This window comes from Entelurus aequoreus, linkage group LG20, assembly GCF_033978785.1.
Source record: "Entelurus aequoreus isolate RoL-2023_Sb linkage group LG20, RoL_Eaeq_v1.1, whole genome shotgun sequence".
Lineage (NCBI taxonomy): Eukaryota > Metazoa > Chordata > Actinopteri > Syngnathiformes > Syngnathidae > Entelurus > Entelurus aequoreus.
The window spans coordinates 4,226,995-4,249,736 of record NC_084750.1 but is presented as its reverse complement, the minus strand read 5'-3'; the positions used below and the strand labels follow the sequence as shown (position 1 = coordinate 4,249,736).

At 39.0% G+C, this 22,742-nt stretch overlaps 1 protein-coding gene and 1 long non-coding RNA gene across 6 annotated transcripts in view; one reads left to right on the top strand and one right to left on the bottom strand.

The window, feature by feature from the left end:
• The window catches only part of LOC133635856 (uncharacterized), a 45,796-nt gene extending 32,283 nt beyond the window's left edge, over nucleotides 1–13,513 (top strand). The window contains exons 2-6 of the long non-coding RNA XR_009822131.1: nucleotides 4,558–4,707; nucleotides 4,800–5,000; nucleotides 10,435–10,524; nucleotides 13,126–13,284; nucleotides 13,385–13,513. This is a non-coding gene — a long non-coding RNA (uncharacterized LOC133635856). The remainder of the gene's footprint in view (nucleotides 1–4,557; nucleotides 4,708–4,799; nucleotides 5,001–10,434; nucleotides 10,525–13,125; nucleotides 13,285–13,384) is intronic.
• The window catches only part of ppp1r9a (protein phosphatase 1, regulatory subunit 9A), a 145,971-nt gene that overhangs the window by 40,723 nt on the left and 82,506 nt on the right, over nucleotides 1–22,742 (bottom strand). For all 5 annotated transcript variants that reach the window (XM_062029229.1, XM_062029231.1, XM_062029230.1 and 2 more), the window contains exons 3-6: nucleotides 19,198–19,330; nucleotides 18,712–18,832; nucleotides 13,138–13,242; nucleotides 7,644–7,779 (exon numbers count right to left, since the gene is read on the bottom strand). In XM_062029229.1, coding sequence (XP_061885213.1) covers nucleotides 7,644–7,779; nucleotides 13,138–13,242; nucleotides 18,712–18,832; nucleotides 19,198–19,330 — 495 coding nt within the window. The remainder of the gene's footprint in view (nucleotides 1–7,643; nucleotides 7,780–13,137; nucleotides 13,243–18,711; nucleotides 18,833–19,197; nucleotides 19,331–22,742) is intronic.

Here is a 22,742-nt window from a genome sequence, read left to right as displayed (position 1 = left end):
GGACGTAATTCTTTCGTGGCGGGCCGCCACAAATAAATGAATGTGTGGGAAACACTGCTATGACTGCTAAAACACTGAATATTGACATATATGAACGGCACATCCTCTCTCGATCGACATATTTCACAATCAAGCGAAATGCAACAAAAATGCAACAAACACAGCGAAATATGAACGCGAAGGGTAAAAAAACCACACCTACAATCTGATACAGCTAATATATCACTAAGCTTTAGAACTTTGTTGTAAAAATCTCCTTCCGCGTCTGTCTCTGACACCCGCATTTCAGGCTGGCCGCTCTGGTAACACTATGTGGAAACACTCCCAACCCATACTGCTTGGTGCCTCGTCTGAGCTGCTGTAACTTAGATTACCATAGTAACGAATTAGATTACCATAGTAACTAGTATATCACGCAAAAGCGCAGATTCCAACCATTGACATGTTTTGTATAGTTCAAGACTTGCGGTCATTTGAAAACATCACTGCACAACATAAAGGCAGCTACAGTTCCAATCTTAAAGATCTAAAGAAATTATTTGGGAATGTCTGGCGGGCCAGATTGAAAAGTTTAACGGGCCGCATGCGGCCCCCGGGCCTCAATTTGCCCAGGTCCGATTTGGATGAAACAAAGCAATAGATGTACCGTGATGATTCCAAATATAAACTTTGTAGGGATTTACTTCTTTAAAATCGTCTGTAATAAGCAAACATTTATTCCAAGGTAGTATTTATACTTTTGTAATAATCATAACATTATCCTAATCTTTATTCATTTTTAATTCATTGGTAGACCTCTTTTTGTATAACTATTCATTTAAAGGTCACTTTTGAATCAAATAATAGTTTCTCGGAAAATTGTATATGTTATTGTGGACTTTAGTCATTAATTATTTTTAACTGTATTCATAATCATTTTATAAACCACTAACAGTTGCCAATCAAACTGCTTTACTGTAAGGTCGGCCGCCGCCTCCTTCCTGAAGCTTCTTTTTGGAACTACCTCAGGTTGAAAAATATTCCCAAGAAGAATGTTGTTGATTTTTTTATGTTGCGAGTATTGACAGTTGTATTAACTGGGGCTGTAACCATTAATTGCAAAAAAAGGGTTGGATTTATATTCTGTGGTGTCAGTTAGCCATTTGAATGTAACTATTAGAATGATCAAATCCAGACTGCATGGAGTGCTCGGAACGTTAACTACGCGGACCATAGATTCTGGACGGTTTCTGGTGTGGCGGCGAGCAGGGGAAAGTTTACTTTTACTTTTTTAACTAACAGTTCAATTGCAATGTTGATGATAAAAAAAAGGAAGGTTATGCCAAGCAGAAAATCTTTTTGTTTATTTCAACTATTTTTGCATTATTATATATATTGAATATATATATACATAATAAATAATTGTTCATACTGCCATCTAGTGTCTGTCGCCGTCACCTCCCCTTAGTTGAAACACAACAATTTTAATTTTTGTTTTAAGGCCTGAAATGTGTTTAAATAATCAATAGATCACTTGATTGCTAAAAGAATCATAGCTGCAGCCCTAGTATTAGCTGTATAATTGTTATTATCCACTTTGGTCTGGGTTTGCTGGTTGGCTCGGAGAAGTCACATGGATGTACTACCTTAGGAAGCATGTGATTCAACCATTTGACTTCATTTCATCTTACCAAATATGATTGTGTGCAAATCAAGTTGAAAATCTTCCATGGATGATACTTGGTGCACGTGGTGAAAAAGCAAAATGTGGCCTGGTGTATGTTTGTGTGACTTCACTTGGGTTGTCCTTGCAGGGTTAGCGTTAGAGTGCCATGCATCCGTTGATGAACTGACGTCTTCCGTGACAAACAGTGGCCTTCTACTTTGCCACTCTCGTAGCCTCGCACCATCACGCCATCAAACCCCAAGCCTGTGTTGTTCAAATCAGGTTTTGTCTTTGCTAATAATCAGTTTGGAGCGTAAGGCCCTATGAGTCGCGCGTTAACGGAATTGGCCAATAAAAAACAATTCTACTATTTAACGTGGAAAGTGGTGAAAATGTACGTAACGTGACTGAAATTCTGTCATCTGAGGACTATAGTGATGTCTAAAAGCTGGAGGAACAGAAAAACACAGCTCTAATGCTCGCTGGCTGAGTGTGGCTGCCCCTCTGAGCTCACACACAGATGAAACTAGATCTTAGTTTTTGTCACCACCACTTGACACAAACTGCACATGGCGCTAGTAACTATTAGGGTCGGAGGGAATATTGAACAACAAATCAATAGAAGTGACAAACTTGCCATCCAAACAATACCCTGTTTGTTGACAAGAACATAAAGCCAAGGAAGCACATTCAATTTTTTTTATTAAGCAGAGGAAACACAAACCAGTGAATGATTCAAAAGAGCTGTCGTCAGAGTTGACAAACTGCTGCTGTTAGCTTGCTAAGCTAACAAAAACATCTCAGTGCCTACCTGGGACTGTGAGACTCGCTGACGTCACAACAGGCACCGCCTTTGAAAAGGCACACACTGCTGTCATATATATATAAATATATATACTGTGTATACTTTTTATGAAACTTCTCAACTGCAATATGCCAGATATTTGAAGTTTATTTTTTAAAACATGAATTACTTTCCCTGGTAATCAATTACATGTATTAAAGAGTAATTCTGTTTGTAATTCAATTACTTTTTTGGGCAAAGTAAGGAGTAACTACAATGAAGGACTTTTTTAAAGTAATTTTCAGAACACAGCCTGTCACAGAGCATCATGAACATCTTTGTGTGCAAGCCCGGTAATAATGTTTGTGTGTATGTTCAATGAGCATGTTTATTGTGTGTATGTCCTATAATAATGTTTATTGTGTGTGTATGTCTTATAATCATTTTTGTGTGTATTTCCTATAATAATGTTTATTGTGTGTATGTCCTATAATCGTGTTTATTGTGTGTATGTCTTATAATAATGTTTGTTGTGTGTGTCTTATAATGTTTGTGTGTATGTCCTATAATCATGTTCATTGTGTGTATGTCCTATAATCATGTTTATTGTGTGTATGTCCTATAATGTTTATTGTGTGTATGTCTTATAACAATGTTTGTTGTGTGTATGTCTTACAATAATGTTTGTGTGTACGTCCTAAATTAATGTTTATTGTTAAAAGTCAATTGTTTTCATGTTTAAACATGTCCTTTTAAACCAGGGCACTATATTTCACATGTTGGTATTTTGTGTCTTTGTTAGCTAAAAAATTGAGCGTAGCTAAATGTTTTTAAAGAAGATTGGCGATTATATTTGACTTTTCTAATATTATTTTCAAGGCTTTTTCTTTTTTCTTATCTCAAAACACTTCAAAACCTACCTTTCTTACTCGTTGGTACCTGTTTCTGTGTATTTGGGATCCGCATAAGTCCCAAAAATGTGAAATCAGGACATGGTGGAGATATAAAGTTACGTCAACAAATATTTCCATGCATGGGTTAGTTTATGGGTCAAACTATATTGGGATATGAGTTTTGATCCATATGGCCCAGCCCTACACTCGTGTTAGCGACAGTGCTAGCACACTTTAGGGACGTTCTTTGTGTTTGAGTGTTACAGTAGACCTTATGATGGCGTTGTGTTTATATGTATGTACATGTGTACATTGTTTGAGTGTTAATAAGGGAATTGTGATATTTATGACATTTCATATTGCTTCAATTTTTTTCTGTGCTACAAAAAAATGTATATTTTTTCATTTAGTAGCAATGGTGATACCAGTGAAAAAGCTAAGCGTACAGCCCTGAGTCGGCTGCCTTTAAGTATAATTTCAAAATTTAACCTCAGTGCATAAAACATGAATGTCATCGACAATGTTCTGCATATGCAGGAATTTATTTTTGATGTAGAGACCCCATCCTGAGATCGCATCAAGGGCTGATATTTTGAACTGATTGTCTGATGAGTTCAGACGATATTTATTTACCACAGATCTTTAGCATATTTCTTGTGACACACGTGCAAGTGCTGCATTCGTTCCAGCAGGGTGGGTGTCTTGCCACGACACCGGCTCAACTGAAAAAGCAAGCTGCATCGAACGCGTCGTCTATCCACAATGGAGATCATGATCAGAGGCCAAAAATTAACCATTAGCTAACATTACTTCAACGTTTTGTGTTAGCTGAGTTAGCGTGGACACACATGGAGGAGAGGACAAGCTATGCCAGCCACAGCGCTAAGCTAGCTTAAATGTTCAATAGTGAAACAAGAACATAATAAATGCTATGTGCACTTCAACCAAAGTCCCATGGTAACCACGTCACATCAGCAAGTAGCTAGCTAAGAAGAGGAAATCAGCAAGTATATTCAAACATTTGGAGAGACAATATCCATGTAGTGCGAACACTTTCAGCCATGGATATGAATGAGTAGATAGACGACACACGCCATGTTTATGGTATCTGGGGCCAAAGTGTTTGTGCATTTTGTGGTTTTGGAAGGCACAGAAAATAAACCAAGGATGTCTGCACACCAAGAAGGGTTATCTGTTATGGCGCGGGCGCATACCACCATTTATTCCTCTGCTAGCGCCGCTGAGAGCACCGCTAAACACGCCCCTACAGCCCTGCACGGTTGCAGACTATCAGTGATCAACGCACCTGTTCCTGATGAGACTCCACACCGTAGGAGCCAGCGTGTCCTGAAATCTAGTGCTAGAACGTAGATCTCTGTCTCACAGTAAGCTATCGCGTCTCAGGCGCCTTTCCCTATATACTTGCTCTCCGCGTTCCTTCTGCCCTTGTCCTCACTTGCCCCTTTTGTTCCTGCAGTATTCCTTCCGTATCCTTGGTTTGATCTGTGCGCCTTGCTTCCCTGGACTCCCCCCCCCCCCCCTGGATTTTGACTGCCTCCGTGGATCCTCAACCCCTGCTTGGACACGGACCTCTCGCATGCTTCACGGACTTCCCTCCAGCTTCGCCCCACTGGACTTCTGGACTTCTCATTCAACACGCAAATACAACAAACCCCTGGTAACATTTTCATTGTTTAATCATTCACATAGTCCTATTTCACACACACATAGTAGCATACAGACTCCAGTGTTTCCCACACATTCATTTACGAAAGAATTACATCCGCCACAAATAGATTTTTATTTTTTTTTAAATTTATTTATTTTTTTAAAAATTTTATTTTATACATTTTTTTTTTGTCCTGTCCAGCTTCTCAGGCAAATCATATAGTTGATGTAGATGCCCATATAGGCTGTTCAGATTTACTTTACAAAAGAGAAGTGTAGGATACTGGGACGGCGTGGCGAAGTTGGTAGAGTGGCCGTGCCAGCAATCGGAGGGTTGCTGGTTACTGGGGTTCAATCCCCACCTTCTACCATCCTAGTCACGTCCGTTGTGTCCTTGGGCAAGACACTTCACCCTTGCTCCTGATGGCTGCTAGTTAGCGCCTTGCATGGCAGCTCCCGCCATCAGTGTGTGAATGGATGAATGTGGAAATACCTTGAAGGTAGAAAAGCGCTATACAAGTATAACCCATTTATCATTTATTTATCATTGTTGCCTTATTTGTATTTGACCACTACTGTTTTGTGTTTATTTGTTACTGACTGTGGCAGGACACCTCTGCCTCTGTTTCACTTTATGTTGCTGGTAAATAATATGGTTGTAGTAGTAGGCTAAAGTTAAATTATTTAGTACCGGTATGCACTAATTAAAGGCGCAGAGCTTTAAGAGACATTTTAGCTTTTATATTTTATAAGATATATTTTTTGTAAGAACCACAATTAATAAATATATTTCAGTGAATAACTTATTGTTCAAATCTGTATATAAATATGTACATAAAGTGTTGTAATTATATTGTAAAATGGATGGATGGATGGATGGACTTTTAAAACAAAACTGTTATTATTAATTAGTACGTATACATTTTTTTAGCCTTTTTAGAGAAAATCATATCATTGTAGTAAATTATGCAAATTACTCGATGATGTCATGGTGACCACGCCCACAGCCACGCCCCCACCGCCACAGGTATCTTGGCAGTTTATGGGAAACACTGGACTCCACCGCATAATCAAGCTCAAATAAACCTGCTGAGCTTTACACATGTCGTTGTGTCGTCTCCTTCCCCCGTCAAATGTAACATTATTATTTTTACTACAGTTCTCATGTATCTACTACTACACTCTCTCTCTCTCTCCTCCATATATATGTATATATATATATGTGTATGTACTGTATTTTTCGGACTATAAGTCGCAGTTTTTTTCATAGTTTGGCCGGGGGTGCGACTTATACTCAGGAACGACTTATGTGTGAAATTATTAACACATTACCGTAAAATATCAAATAATATTATTTAGCTCATTCACGTAAGAGACTAGACGTATAAGATTTCATCGGATTTAGCGATTAGAAGTGACAGATTGTTTGGTAAACGTATAGCATGTTCTATATGTTATAGTTATTTGAATGACTCTTACCATAATATGTTACGTTAACATACCAGGCACGTTCTCAGTTGGTTATTTATGCGTCATATAACGTACACTTATTCAGCCTGTTGTTCACTATTCTTTATTTATTTTAAATTGCCTTTCAAATGTCTATTCTTGGTGTTGGGTTTTATCAAACAAATTTCCCCAAAAAATGCAAGTTATACTCCAGTGCAACCTACATATGTTTTTTCCTTCTTTATTATGATGCATTTTCGGCCGGTGCAACTTATACTCCGGAGCGACTTATACTCCGAAAAATACGGTATATATAAAATGTGTGTGCGTGTGTGTGTTGTACACACTACATCCAAAAACTTGAAATGACGTAATACTAAAAATGTCAGTAGCCAAAGGCGGAGCCAAGTAGACGTATTAATACTAATTAAATGTAACACATTTTGAATTTATAATAAGAATATATGATGTATTAACAATATACAATATACAAATTATAGATGTATAAACAATCAGAGCCCTAGAATGGTAATGGTAATCAAATGGTGAGGTGCCCAAAGGATTTGATTGGTCCTTCATTGGTCAGCAAATTAAGCACAAATCCTGAATTGAAGAGTAAACTAGTCCAGTTATGACTGTGGAGCCTTGGTGGAGATATATGCCCCACATGCAACTATTTGAAATGGTGTCAGACTGTGGGATGATGGAGGAAGGAGACTGTTCTGTACACCAAATCTCAGCAGGACCTTAATTAGAAGAGACAGTCTTTCATGTGTGTGTTCCTGGGATTGTGTCAGCCATGGCCTGGAGAACAGTCCCACTGCACTGTCCACCATGACGTGGGAGACTTGGAATGGTGGAGACGAGCAAGCAGGGGGACAGGAAGCATGGTGTGTGTGTGTGTGTGTGTGTGTGTGTGTGTGTGTGTGTGTGTGTGTGTGTGTGTGTGTGTGTGTGTGTGTGTGTGTGTGTGTGTGTGTGTGTGTGTGTGTGTGTATGTGTGTGTGTGTGTGTGTGTGTGTGTGTGTGTGTGTGTGTGTGTGTGTGTGTGTGTGTGCGTGCGCGTGCGTGCATGCGTGCATTAGAAACACGATGAATGTGTGTGTGTGTGTGTATTAGTGTGCCAGGTGCAACACATTCATAATACACTTTTTTCAAAAGCCCATATTCCCATCAATGCTGTCATACTGATTATGGTCGTTACCTCATCGTCATCGGCGTCGTAGTGAGCGTACTGCTGCTCCAGGAGCTCTCGCTGTCGCCGTTCCTGCTCCAGGGTCTGCTGGATGAGCGTGGCCACCTCACTGTGCTGGCCCGGTCGCTCTCGGCCGATGACAAACCTGCAATTATTACGGTTGCACTTTTCCACAGGATACAACTGTGCATCCTTGTTCCATGCTGGTAATGGAAATGTGATCTACACGCCTGTAAAATCATCTGGAAAACATCCAAAAAAAAACCCAACACGCTTTTTATCTGTAATTACAGTGCATTTGGAAAGTATTCACAGTGCTTCACTTTTCCACATGTTATCTTACAGCCTTAAACCAAAATGGAATACATTCATTTTTCTCCTAAAAACTCGACACACAATCCCCAATGTTTTATTTTTTTTAGATTTGGCAAATGTTTTAAAAATAAAAAAAATCACATGTACATATGTATTTATAGCCTTTGCTCAATACTTAGTTGATGCCACAAGCTTGGCACACCTATCTTTGGGCACTTTATCTCATTCCTCTTTGCAGCACCTCTCAAGCTCCATTAGGTTGGATGGGAAGCGTAGCTTTTCATCCAGGAGGTCAGAATGAGAGAAAGTGCCCAAAGATAGGTGTGCCAAGCTTGTGGCATCGTATTCTAAAAGACTTGAGGCTGAATTGCTGCCAAAGATGCATCAACTAAGTATTGAGCAAAGGCTCTGAATACTTATGTACATGTGATCCTTTATTTTTAATACATTTGCAATATTAAAAAAAAAACACATTGCCATTATGGGGTATTGTGTGTAGAATTTTGAGGACACACATAAATGTATTCCATTTTGGAATAAAACTGTAAGATAACAACTTGTGGAAAAAGTGAAGTGCTGTGAATACTTTCCGGATGTGCTGTATCTAACCTAAACATACCTAGAGTATCTAAATTTGGAGATAAAAACAAACACAAAAATGTGCAGAAAGGCAAATATTAAGATCAACGTTCACACTATGTGTGTGTGCATGTGTGCGCGCGCGTTTGTGTCCCAACTGTGTAGTTGTAATGTGAAGGCAATGCAGACGTGGCGTTACCCTCCAACAGAAAGGCCACTTTCATCATTTGATCTACATGCCAAGGAACAACTGAGGGTCAGCAAAGAATTTGGAGAGAGGAAAATATCAAGTCAAACGGGCCTGAGGAGGATTGACGAGGAGCTGACCTGGAAAACACACTTTGTCTCTAAAATATTAGTTTTTTCTACACTGAGCGGTCACAACAATAGCTACATGTATATACATATAAATATATACACATATATATATATATATATATATATATATATATATATATATATATATATATATATATATATATATATATATATATATATATATATATATATACACTACCGTTCAAAAGTTTGGGGTCACCCAAACAATTTTGTGGAATAGCCTTCATTTCTAAGAACAAGAATAGACTGTCAAGTTTCAGATGAAAGTTCTCTTTTTCTGGCCATTTTGAGCGTTTAATTGACCCCACAAATGTGATGCTCCAGAAACTCAATCTGCTCAAAGGAAGGTCAGTTTTGTAGCTTCTGTAACGAGCTAAACTGTTTTCAGATGTGTGAACATGATTGCACAAGGGTTTTCTAATCATCAATTAGCCTTCTGAGCCAATGAGCAAACACATTGTACCATTAGAACACTGGAGTGATAGTTGATGGAAATGGGCCTCTATACACCTATGTAGATATTGCACCAAAAAACAGACATTTGCAGCTAGAATAGTCATTTACCACATTAGCAATGTATAGAGTGTATTTCTTTAAAGTTAAGACTAGTTTAAAGTTATCTTCATTGACACTTGTGATTTAGGGCTGTATAAATAAACATTGATTGATTGATTGATTGAAAAGTACAGTGCTTTTCCTTCAAAAATAAGGACATTTCAATGTGACCCCAAACTTTTGAATGGTAGTGTATGTATATATATATATATATATATATATATATATATATATATATATATATATATATATATATATATATATATATATATATATATGTATATATATATATATATATATATATATATATATGTATATATATATATATATATATATATATGTATATATATATATATATATGTATATATATATGTAATATGTAAGATCTAGTAGAAGAACTGAATCCCAAATGAAAGATGCACAATATGTGAAAGGGTATTAATTTAATTAGTTGTGGTTTTAGTTTGCAGTAGTGTGGAACAGCACCGACTATCTGTTGAGTATCAAACATGTTGAAGTCTGGGAAAAAGTGTCTCTTTAGACGGATGTGAAAGCTTAAATATAGATCAAATGTCGAATGTAGGACAGCTGGCCATAAAAGCTCCAAGAGGAGCAGTAAGTGGGTGAGATGATGGAGGAGGGTGGAAAGAGGTCTGTTTATCCTAAGAGAAAAACAATACATAATGAAAATGGTATATACTTAGTTTAAATGAGCGGAGGGTTACAAATGATGTCATTGTTAAAGATGTAGAGTTCGCCATGACACCTTTGCAAAAAGTGAGTGAAAAACATGATAAGCAAAAGTAATATTTAGGAACTACAAACCTTTTTCTTACGCTTTAAAAAAAAAATGTCACCATGATTGCTGTCTGTTATTTTCGACTGTCTGTGAGGCTGTGATCAGGTCCTGGCTCTGTGGGTGTGGCCTAAGAAGATATCTGATGTTGAATGACATGTTTTGTTTTGGCGATTAAAGAGATGTTTGACCCTTGTCCTATTTATCACGTTCCAGTGCTTTGAGGTGGGGGAGGCATCCACAGCAGGACCCGCTGCTCGTTGAGAAGAGCAGAACCATCCATCCATCTTCTTCCGCTTCTCCGAAGTACGTGCTTGTATTTCAAAGTCACTGAAAGTCTCCACTGGATTTATCGCTTTTTTGTATCTAGAGGCTTCTGATTACTCGCTAAATATTAGGATGCTACCAAATGAAAATGACAATGCCAATTATTGATACCGTTGGCTTTGTGCCAACCTTCATGATCCCTCCCTCGTGCTGCGTCCACTTATTCTCTGGCTGACCATCATTTATAAAGGTCACTGCACAAAAAGTTGTGAAATGTACAGCACAAGCCTAATGTTGGTATTTATAGAAATATTCTATGACCATGCGTAGAGCTCACACAGTTTGTCAGACCCGCTCGATGGTGTCACCAGGGAAGAAGCATGCATTTACATATATTTCACAATGTATTAGCTGTAGTTATGGATGTATTGTATATTTTTATTTGTTAATGTAGTTATATTGTACAAACCCCGTTTCCATATGAGTTGGGAAATTGTGTTAAATATAAACGGAATACAATGATTTGCAAATCCTTTTCAACCCATAATGCACAACATTCATTATTTTTGCAAATAATAATTAACTTAGAATTTCATGGCTGCAACACATGCCGAAGTAGTTGGGAAAGGGCATGTTCACCACTGTGTTACTTGGCCTTTCCTTTTAACAACACTCAGTAAACGTTTGGGAACTGAGGAGACACATTTTTTAAGCTTATCAGGTGGAATTCTTTCCCATTCTTGCTTGATGTACAGCTTAAGTTGTTCAACAGTCCGAGGGTCTCCGTTGTGGTATTTTAGGCTTCACAATGCGCCACACATTTTCAATGGGAGACAGGTCTGGACTACAGGCAGGCCAGTCTAGTACCCGCACTCTTTTACTATGAAGCCGCGTTGATGTAACACGTGGCTTGGCATTGTCTTGCTGAAATAAGCAGGGGCGTCCATGGTAACGTTGCTTGGATGGCAACATATGTTGCTCCAAAACCTGTATGTACCTTTCAGCATTAATGGCGCCTTCACAGATGTGTAAGTTACCCATGTCTTGGGCACTAATACACCCCCATACCATCACACATGCTGGCTTTTACACTTTGCACCTAAAACAATCCGGTGGTTGGTTATTTTCCTCTTTGGTCCAGAGGACACGACGTCCACAGTTTCCAAAAACAATTTTAAATGTGGACTCGTCAGACCACAGAACATTTTTCCACTTTGTATCAGTCCATCTTAGATGAGCTCAGGCCCAGCGAAGCCGACTGCGTTTCTGGGTGTTGTTGATAAACGGTTTTCGCCTTGCATAGGAGAGTTTTAACTTGCACTTACAGATGTAGCAACCAACTGTAGTTACTGACAGTGGGTTTATGAAGTGTTCCTGAGCCCATGTGGTGATATCCTTTACACACTGATGTCGCTTGTTGATGCAGTACAGCCTGAGGGATCGAAGGTCACGGGCTCAGCTGCTTACGTGCAGTGATTTCTCCAGATTCTCTGAACCCTTTGATGATATTACGGACCGTAGATGGCGAAATCCCTAAATTCCTTGCAATAGCTGGTTGAGAGAGCTTTTTCTTAAACTGTTCAACAATTTGCTCACGCATTTGTTGACAAAGTGGTGACCCTCGCCCCATCCTTATTTGTGAATGACTGAGCATTTCATGGAATCTACTTTTATACCTAATCATGGCACCCACCTGTTCCCAATTTGCCTGTTCACCTGTGGGATGTTCCAAAAAAGTGTTTGATGAGCATTCCTCAACTTTATCAGTATTTATTGCCACCTTTCCCAACTTCTTTGTCACGTGTTGCTGGCATCAAATTCTAAAGTTAATGATTATTTGCAAAAAAAAAAATGTTCATCAGTTTGAACCTCAAATATGTTGTCTTTGTAGCATATTCAACTGAATATGGGTTGAAAATTATTTGTATTCCGTTTATATTTACATCCAACACAATTTCCCAAGTCATATGGAAACGGAGTTTGTACATGCAGTTACAATGTGATGGGTTATTGAAGTATTGAATGATTTTTTTAATTGAATGATGGCACTTTGCCTGTGGCCAAGCAATAAAGTATTTTTTAAGACAAAAGACCAAAAAATATGGATTGCAGCACATTATTTTGTGAGATAAAATCGTATTATGAATTTAGGAAATGATTACATTCATCTATTTTCAGTACATTTAGACTTTGGGAGTTTCTAACAGTGGAACAGAGTGCAAATACTAGGATCTTACGCAGCCATATACCACTATGCCAATATGTGATATGATATCATTTGTATGACCACAATATAAAACACATTTAATGTGCCAGTAATATATTGAAATCAGCTTGTATGTGTGCCAATTTAAATATTGTTCATCAGAACTACTTCTGTTAGGTAACCATTGCATTACTCGAGAAAATAAAGATATATAAATAATACATTATTTGGACAATACGACAACGTTACTACATTCCTTTGCCCCTTTCAAATAATATTGTTACGGTGCATTGACAGTCCAACACGTGATAGTTCAAACCACCACATATGGGCAAAAAAAACTAGGAGTTGGCCTGCATTGTTAACAAGGCCAAAGACTACTTTTAGAACCTGAAGATGGCTCACTGTGACATTTCTTCCTCCACTTTGGACAGAATGCATCTTACCTCACAACTCCTGACGTGTTCCTCAGGACGGAGGCGGCAAAACTCTGCGTGACTCCCACCAGGCTGGTGCCATCCACCTCCACTATCTGGTCGTTCACTCTGATCCTAACACATGGACATCAAAATCACTGAAGCAGCTGATCCAAAGTAAATGTCATGCATGACAAGTGGAGGAAGGAAAAACTTGGCCAATTATTTTCAGGATTTTCTATAAACTGACGCTGACAATTTCCTCTGACGGCTCCAGACTTCTTTGAAACTAGGAGACAGAGGAAATGAGGCGCGTGGAGGTCTAACAAAGACACCGAGCCACAACACAGCTGGCATTTCTTCTCCACTCTGGACAGACTAGATGAACACCACTATTCCTAGCAACAACAGAATTGTGAGTAACATGCATTTGAATCGTCAAGTATACACACAAAAATCATTACCAAGTGTTGACATTTCTTTACAGTAGGGATGTATACGTGTTTTTTAGTAGCGGTTCTTAATTGGGTCGACGTAGGAGGACTACGGAATGGAAATCTGGTTCCCTCTGTTTTGTTTCCTTGGAATCATGTGCCAGTTTTGTAACGTCGCCATGCACGGCGCCAAAGCAGCACACAAGTTGGAGAGAGATTGACGAGAAAGGATGACAACAAGACAACTTGCAATGCTTGCAAAGTAGATATTTCATCCAAGAGAGGAAATGCTAGCCAAAACTTTATCACACAGAGAATGTGAAAACTTGAGTGAAAGACGCCTTTTCGATTCCGTCCAAGCCGGAAGTGACTCTCCGCCAGCAGCAATGTCATCACGTCGTTTGCTGTTAATAACTAACTAACTAGCACTGCCTGTGGTGTTAGCACCTCTGTGTAAAAGCCGCTTTAATAACTGTAAACATGAAATCATACTTATCATGCAAATCGTCACCAAACAGCCAACATGCTCCTTCTGTCAGAGAAGTCTTCGACAAAGCGCAGACACCCTAATTAGTCAGAAAAATCTCATATCCTTCCTGAAAAAAAGTGATAAGCTTTTTTTTCTGCAAAATGATAGTTCATGTTTATAGCTGATGGTTGCAGAAATGCACAAACAAACTTTTATTGGACTTGACTTGCTCATATTTGTCACTATCTGGCATACTTTTACTTTTGAAATAATCATTTGATGTAATATTTTGATCACTTCTACAGTAGACTATTCATGTTGTTCTTATATTTGAGTTATTTTCAAAAAGACCCTGGCACCCCATGGGGGGTTGTCGGCCACACTGTTGAGTTTGTACCTTCAAACCAAACAAGGTTAACGCTAATCAACTTGTTTGTTACGCTTTTCATGCAAATGACAATTGGTAAGAGAACCGATGGAGAACCGAATCATTAAGCAGAATCAAAAGTAGAATCGGGGCAGGAAAAATCTTATCAATTCTCATCCCTCAGGAGAATCGTTAAGATTCTGGACAAATGATACGGCTATCGGTATTTCTTTCATACAGCTGACTGTCGTGACTATGACACACTGTCGCGTTCACTTTGGGTGGCGCTGCTACCCATGAAAAAAACACTGGCAGGATCTGATAATCAGCTCGGAATAATCACAAATAAGGAAACAACAGCACACAAAAGTTTGTGACAATATTTCCTCCTCAAAGTCACGCACGCTAATACAACTTAGTTTAAAGTGAACTCGCTTTACTACCGCACTTCATCAACCGTCCTCCTAGGGTTTCAGTAATCCACAGGCCAATTGATATGATATATCATGTCAAAGCACATGCATGCCATATATAAATATTATTTGTAAGGAATAGAAACCCAGTGATGGATGTGTGTGTTCTTGACAAGATGATGACAATAACTGCATTAGCAAAGACACTTGACTTGTTTAAGACTTCAAAAGCAGCTGTTGATAAAAGACTTCCCAGCTGTGACATGTTACATGATGTTGCTGGTGTACAACCTCTTGTGCTCATAAAAATGAATTTTTCGCATCTTTATTTACACCAATTACATATAGTACCAATAAGAGTACCGATTAATACCGGTATCAATAAAACCCTAATGATATACATCCTTAATTAGCATTAAGTCCTGATTTTCATAATTCATCTCATTTAGAAATAATCTAATTAATATATTTAGAGGATATCTATTTTTTATAATCAAAATGTTCACACAATTCAAGGCAAACAATAGTTAAAAATAAATCTGTGCTTGAATTTCCAACTACAAAAGGAAAACCTAGCTTGTTTGTCAATAGGTGTCATAGAGGAACCTAACAAAAATAATGCATAGCGTCATGGGAGATGGACTAATCGACTGCTTGTTAGTGAACCATCTTTTTAAACAGCTTACATGCAGGAGGATGAAACCGGTAAATGATCACCGTGCATTTTTGTATATGAAAGTAAGAATTGAAGTGGTGACACGACTTGTCACATGTCAACCACTTTAGCTGCTTGTGTGTCAATCATCCACTGCAGACGCTTCTGGCATAAACATTCCCAAGACGCTACGTTAGGATAAAGTGGCGGCCAAAGACCCGCTGGTAGTCTGCTGTGGGTCATCACTTGAGCCCATTGATCTGTCTGCCTGCCATGGTGGACCTCAGACCATTACAGTCACCCCGACTCAGCAGAAGACAGACTTAGACACATAACAGCTGACGGAGAGCTACTGAGCTAGCACAACAACAGCAACAAAATAGCTTTTACAAGTGTTTTATTCCTCAAACACAGCCTTCTTGCTTTTCATGTTTTTAACTGGAAAAGCAATGCTCCACCGCCCCCCGCGACCCCGAAAGGGACAAGCGGTAGAAAATGGATGGGATGGAAGCAATTGATGCAACATTTTTCTTTTGGAGTGAGTTAAGAAGAAACCGAATACAGTAGGCCACAAAGCTTTTCATTTGGCCTGCCAAACATCACCCAAAAAGGCTTGATGAAACCATTCAAACTTGGGTTGATTATGTATGCAGTACTCCCGCTAACCCGCAGGGGGCAACAGCAAGGCATATGTGTCACAGTGAAGCAGCAGTGGGGTGAGGAGAAGAAGACTACTCATTCAAACTTAATAAAAAAAGACAAAAATCTGACTTTTAACATTGACTGGACAACAAAGTTTAATATTCTGCTCCGTGCAATTGCTGGAGTCATTGTTTCCCGTCGGATCTTTTCAGTGACGGACACATTGATCCAGAAAAACAGCAACGACGGTAGAAAGCTTCATCGTGAAACTTGGTCAAACATTTGTTAGTAGATATTGTGCATAAAGATATTTAGTTTGTTCTGTATTGAAATGGCTGACTTTGTGATTTATTTAGTGTGGTTGTGTTGTTTGAGTGACTCTCTGGCAAGCAAAGTTTGTTTATCAAGCGCTGAATTTGACCAGTAGAGAGCGATAATGCTACACCTTAGGTTTAATTGTGTTGAGCCACATATGTTGTGTGCAATGTTTGGCGGGTAAATGTGTAATTTCTATATGTGTAAACATTTGTAGTTTACTGTGTGAATGTATAAAGACAAAACCTATTGTGTTTATGTAAAAACAAAATGGACTTAATACTTGTCATGTTTACATTTTCAGTCTTACAAACCTAAATGGAGTGTAAAGAAATCAAACTGACAAAAGGAAAATAATTCAAAAGAAGGAACATCAATTCTCGGAAAAAAAACTGGAGCATCTGTTTCTTCATGCTGTTAACTATCTGCACACGCTGGAAATGAGTAGCGACAGCAGAATAATGAACTTATTGGCAGTGCAGTGTGAAAGCCGACGTGTTTACTTTGCAATCAAGTAAGGAATATAACCTGCGGCCCCTGAGCCCTTGGGCTCTTGAAACTGCGGCCCTCTTCATGATGTAATCGAATAACCCTGTGGTACAGTGTAGTCTTTTTACATTCTCGGGGAATTTAATTAATCTAATCTGGACTGTTGTCTTCGAACACTTTTCACCTCCAATCTGAGCAGCGAATGTTGTTTTTGCTTCACAGTTTTTTGTAACCATTTTTCTTGGCATTTGGGGATAAGTACTTTGGATCCGGCACAAGGCTCTCAGACTAAAGCTGTTTTATGAAAGTCTGTGAGCATTAAATGCTTCTCGGCTGAGGGGCGAAACATGCTCTAAGACAATGGCAACAGTTTAGACTCAATCGACTCAGTGCCCTGAGAATACAATGACCTGAATGAATGAGACTATTCATAGGTGTTGCAAGATGATCGTACAGAAAACGTGAAGTTATTGTATTGTGAGGATAATGATTGTACATAATAGATTTGACCTTGCTCAGGACCATCTGCTACAGTCAAACTTTACCACAGACAGTGTAAAGCATCGTTTATAATTAGGGATATGCTGAACGATCAGCCAAAAAGGATGTGATTGCCATTGCCGATTAATGACTTTTATTGCAGATCACAAACGCCAATCCTGTCTGGTTAACACTAGATTTATTTTTAGTCCTCCGGCTGCTAATGTGTCTCTATACACAGTGTGGAGACGCTCCCCTAAGCTAATAATAATCACCTCTATTACGGCAAATAAAGTACATGTCTCAATACCCTACTATAAGTATCATTATCAAATACATTATCACTGGAGGAAGAGGCTGAACATGTTACACATCGAGAGCAGGCCTGCAACAGACATGCTGATAGCTAACCTAACCGCTAAGCTAGTGCTTTGGTAAATGTTCACACCCGACCTAGGCAAATTAAGGCCCTGGGGCCGCATGCGGCCTGTTAAGCTTTTTAATCTGGCCCGCCGGACATTCCCAAATAATTTATCTAGATCTTTAAGATGAAAACTGTAGCTGACATTATGATGTGCAGTGATGTTTTTAAATTACCGTAAGTCTTACTATACAGAGTATTTCAATGGTTGGAATCTGGGCATTTGCATGATATACTAATTACTATGGTAATTTACGTCACAGCAGCTCAGACGAGGCACCAAGCAGTGTGGGTGGGGAGCGTTTCCACAGAGTGTTTTCAGAGCGGCCAGCCTGGGTGTCAGGGACAGACGCGGAAGGAGATTTTTACAACAAAGTTCTAATGCTTAGTGATGTATCAGATTGTAAGTGGGTTTATTTTTTACCCTACGCATTCATATTTTGCTGTGTTTGTTGCATTTTTGTTGCGTTTCGCTTGATTGTAAAATATGTCGATAGAGAGGGGGTGACGTTCATATGTTGTCAATGTTCAGTGTTTTATTGTTCATAGTTAATATTGTAAATCCTACATTCTTTATTTTCATGTACATTCTGGGTGTCTAATTCAGTAAAAGATTTAAAATTCCATTCCGTTTTTTAAGGTGGTCTGTCATAACGTTTTTAGCATACAATCAGATATTATTGTGAGGTCTTGTCTTAGTGTTCCTAAAAATAGATATATTGGCCCCCAGACACATTTTTTGTCTATAAATTTGGCACCCCGAGTCAAATAGGCCTGGTTTACACCCTATATGGACCACTACACTAGTAACTATTGACGCCATCATAAAATGCACAACATGAAGTGTGTACCTGTGTGAAAAGACAACCGCTCACATTATAAATATGCAGTGGGTAGGGCAAGAGGAAAAAAGCTTCACCTGGCGTCCCTCTCGGCAGCTCCGCCCTCAATGACCGTTTTGACGAAGATGCCCAACTTCTCCAGGCCCGCATCAGCACCGACGCCCATCCCGATGATACTGATGCCCAAACCGTCGTCATCTGAACAAAGTTATGCAGAGCATACGATGTAAGCGTGTGTCGACAGCCGCATCCACCTCGAAAAGATGACCGTTGGAGCGAAATAGTGAAAAGGAGGGAAGGGACATCCACTTAGCGTACGCTGACCTTCACTCACAGTGCCATCACTCCTGTTTTTTTTATTATGCATAGGCGCTTGGAGTTACGTTAGGTGAGAAGCCACAAGTCACTGGACTTTAATTCAGGGCCACAAGTGGACAATGAAAGTGCCAGTGGTAAACAAGTGTGAGAAGATCAATGCAAATGTGTGGGAGTGCACGAAACTCAACAGCTCACTTGACGCTGATTGGGACCAGTGGGATGCACATTCACATTTTCCTTCCCACCTTTTTCCAGCTCCACTGGGAAGAGCTCCAGCTTTTCCACCCTCTTTTCCAGCTCGTATTCCGCCGAGGAGGCCACGGGATCCACCTCCTCGTTACGCCGGTCGTAATCCTCGTTGGAGTAGGTGTTGAACACCTGGAGAGGTAAGACAGATATCCGATAGTTGTCATTATATAACGCTTGAGTGTGGCAGATGACAATGAAAACAGCATCTTGATTCAAATGTAACCTCAAAAAGATAGGTTGTTACATTCCTTTTTATTAAGGGCCACATTGCAGAGTGTGATATATTAATATAAACCATATCATTGCAAAATTTTCTATGCATTTGATTATATATTTACTGTAAAAAAAAATATCGGCCAATTTTAGGGTAAAAAAAAAAAAGGCAGCTCAGTTTCCAGAATTTTACTGTAAAATGTACAGCATATTACTGTAACTGGAAAAAATATACCACTGTTTTTTAACAATAAGATTGTGGCCGCTAAACTGACACTTTATCATAATATTTATGGTGTATTACTGTAAATGATACAATGCAACCCTAACCGCGAGTGAGTTGCCAGTTTTTTACCATAAAATATATTGTCATTTTTAAAGTGAACACGTTTTTGGAAGAATATTTTTTGCATTATTGGTCAATGTTTAAAAGCTGCAATTCCAAGCAGTACATGTATTTTTTTCTGTCAAAATGGAAAGACTGAATACAATTAGTAAGAAAAGAAAGTACTTTATTGAGGCAGGCTTTTGACATGATGTGGCGCGCTGGGCCTTGAGTTGGACATCTGTGGTCTGGCGATTTAAACCACTAATGACTTGAGTCAAACGGAGGAGTTATGATGCCCAATTTAGGGTAATAAAGCGGAGTGATTAAACAACTGTAGAGCAGCCAAGAAATATACTCCTTTTACTCATGAAAAAGATTGGTCGTCTTATTTTCAGGCTCAGATCAATAGAAACTGCTCTGAGTATGATGCAGTGCAGTTACTAAATTGCACCTGCCCTTGTTATGCAAATTGCAATAAGTTGTTGCACGAAAAAGCCACGTCTTTAAACATCTACACAGAAATGTCAACTTCCAAAACAACAAATGCACAATAAGCATATTTACTTGACACGACACAGGAACATTCTCCCCACTTCCTCTGAGCCTCGGAGGGTTCTTTCTACTCTGCAAGTCCGCTGTCACTTCACATGCTAACCCGGCCCTTGACAGGGGACGCAAGGGGGCGCTGCTGAGAGCAGTTTGACGAGCTGCCTCCAACAAGTGCACTCTAGTCACGTGTGTGGTGCGAAAAGCCAAGCGCAGGTGCTCAATAAATGCACTGAGAGGATGAAGAACGAGAGTGAAAGTATTTGCACACGGGGCCAACAACAAAACAGCGATATACGTATTTCGTACTACAACATAAACATGTCTATCGTACAATTAGGGGTACAACAATATTAAAATGTCATATCAAGGTTAATGTGACCCAAATTATCACGGTATTATTGTTGAATGTGCTCAAAAAGTACTGATGCACACATTGAAATCTCTTAACCAAGTTATATTTATATAACTAAAATAATAGACAAACTGTTAAAAAAGCCACTGTTTTGCTTTTTTTGTGTTTCTTATACTTCACTGATAGTGTTTTAGTATTTTATTGGTTTCAATGGCCAAACTTTTGTTTTAAACATTGATTTGTATTGTAGCACTTTAACATTTATTCAAATGAAAAGTGTGTTATAAATGAAATCTATTATTTATTATTTGTGGCGGGCGTTGTGGCGTCCTACTCTGTGTAGCGGTCCTTGAACACACCATAAAAACACCTTGGTCTCGTATTCCTCTGAGCTTGTAGGTTCAATGTACACAATTGAATATCTTAAATACTAAGACAGCAATGTTTTATCGGCTTTAGAGTGGGGTTTGTTTCATAACGGGGAAAAATGTTCATGGCTTTTGTTTTCATATTAGCATTTAAGCTAGCGAGCTGGTGCCAGTCAGTATGTGAGTATATCAAAGTGCAGTTATGAATCACGGTTTTTCGATCATTTCAATTTAAAACGATAATACTAACCACTGGGAATTTTACAACAGTTCTCATCGTTATCGTTTATTGTTCCATCTCTAGAGACAAAATAATTTTTATATTGTAATTTTAACGCCTGGGCTGTGAGTAAAGTAACTGCAGCAGTTGTTGTAGCAGTTGTAGGGTTGTCAAAAACACTTCGATACCAAGTTGATACCAACTTGCAAAAATGACATAGCTACCAGCTTTTGTCAATATTGTTAGTACTAAAGACCGCAACACTTTTTCCTTCTGTCCATGTTGCGCAAAAGATGCCTGCTGTCTTGAAAGGCCATAGTTTCCCAAAACACCGCTTAACTCCTTAGGTACCAACTGTCGGCTGGAGCAGCGCCAGAAGGGCAGCAGCTCCGCCTCTAGAGCCCCCCCACATCCCCACCCCTCCTGTTGCAAGTCTTATGGTTTTTGTGTCGTAACGTGTATGTGTGCTTATCGTGTCAGCTTGCCACAAATGCGGATTTAGTGCGTCCGTTTCGCCTTTGCTCATGAACAAATTGTAATGGAACTGTTGCCGTATGCCTCGTAACTTTCATCGTAAGCTTCACAACACACGTTACACAACTGCTTTGCCAGAGACCCGTGTTGCCACTTTATTGGGGTACGTATCGAAAGCAAAACAAGAGAAGAAAGTGACACATGAGCGTGTCTTATGTCATGCATTTATTCGCTAAACAAATACAGTTGGTCATGAAAGAAAATGTATTCAGTGTGCGAGGGAGCACGGAGATCTGCCTCCACAAGACCAGTGCTTGGCAGTGTTCTTTACGTGTGCGACGCGTGCAGAAAACCTCCACAAAGTGGCGACCCAAACATTCTCACAGAGGTGGGCAGAGCAATACAAATATCGACAGTAACGATAACACCTTTAGTGTTAGTATATGGTTGGTATTGATCAGGGGTCAGCTACCCAAAATGTTGAAAGAGCCATTTTGGACCAAAAATACAAAAAAAATCTGTCTGGAGCCGCAAAAAATTAAAAAGCCTTCTATAAGTGATATAATGAAGTCAACACATGATATAAGTGTCTATGTTAGCCTATTATCAAAATGATAGTGTGTCGCAGGCTGACACAAATCTTCGTTGAAAGAAATGTTGAAATGTAACATTTATTCTACCCATTTTTACATAATTGGAAAACATTAGTAAAACGCAGGCTTCTCAGGAGGTGAGATAACGCCTCTAAATTACTGACTTAGAATGGCCAAAGGTAAAGATGTTTGTGTTCAAGTTAAAGGAAATTAAATACACAGAAGACATAGGAAATTAAATTAGCTCAAATATACCTACAACTGAGGCATAATGATGCAGTATGTACATACAGCTAGCCTAAATAGCAAGTTAGCATTGATTAGCTTGCTGACCAAATATGCTTGATAAGCACTCCACACAAGTCAATAACATCAACAAAGCTCACCTTTGTGCATTCACACACAGCATAAAAAGATTAGTTGACAAAATGAGTAGCATAAAAT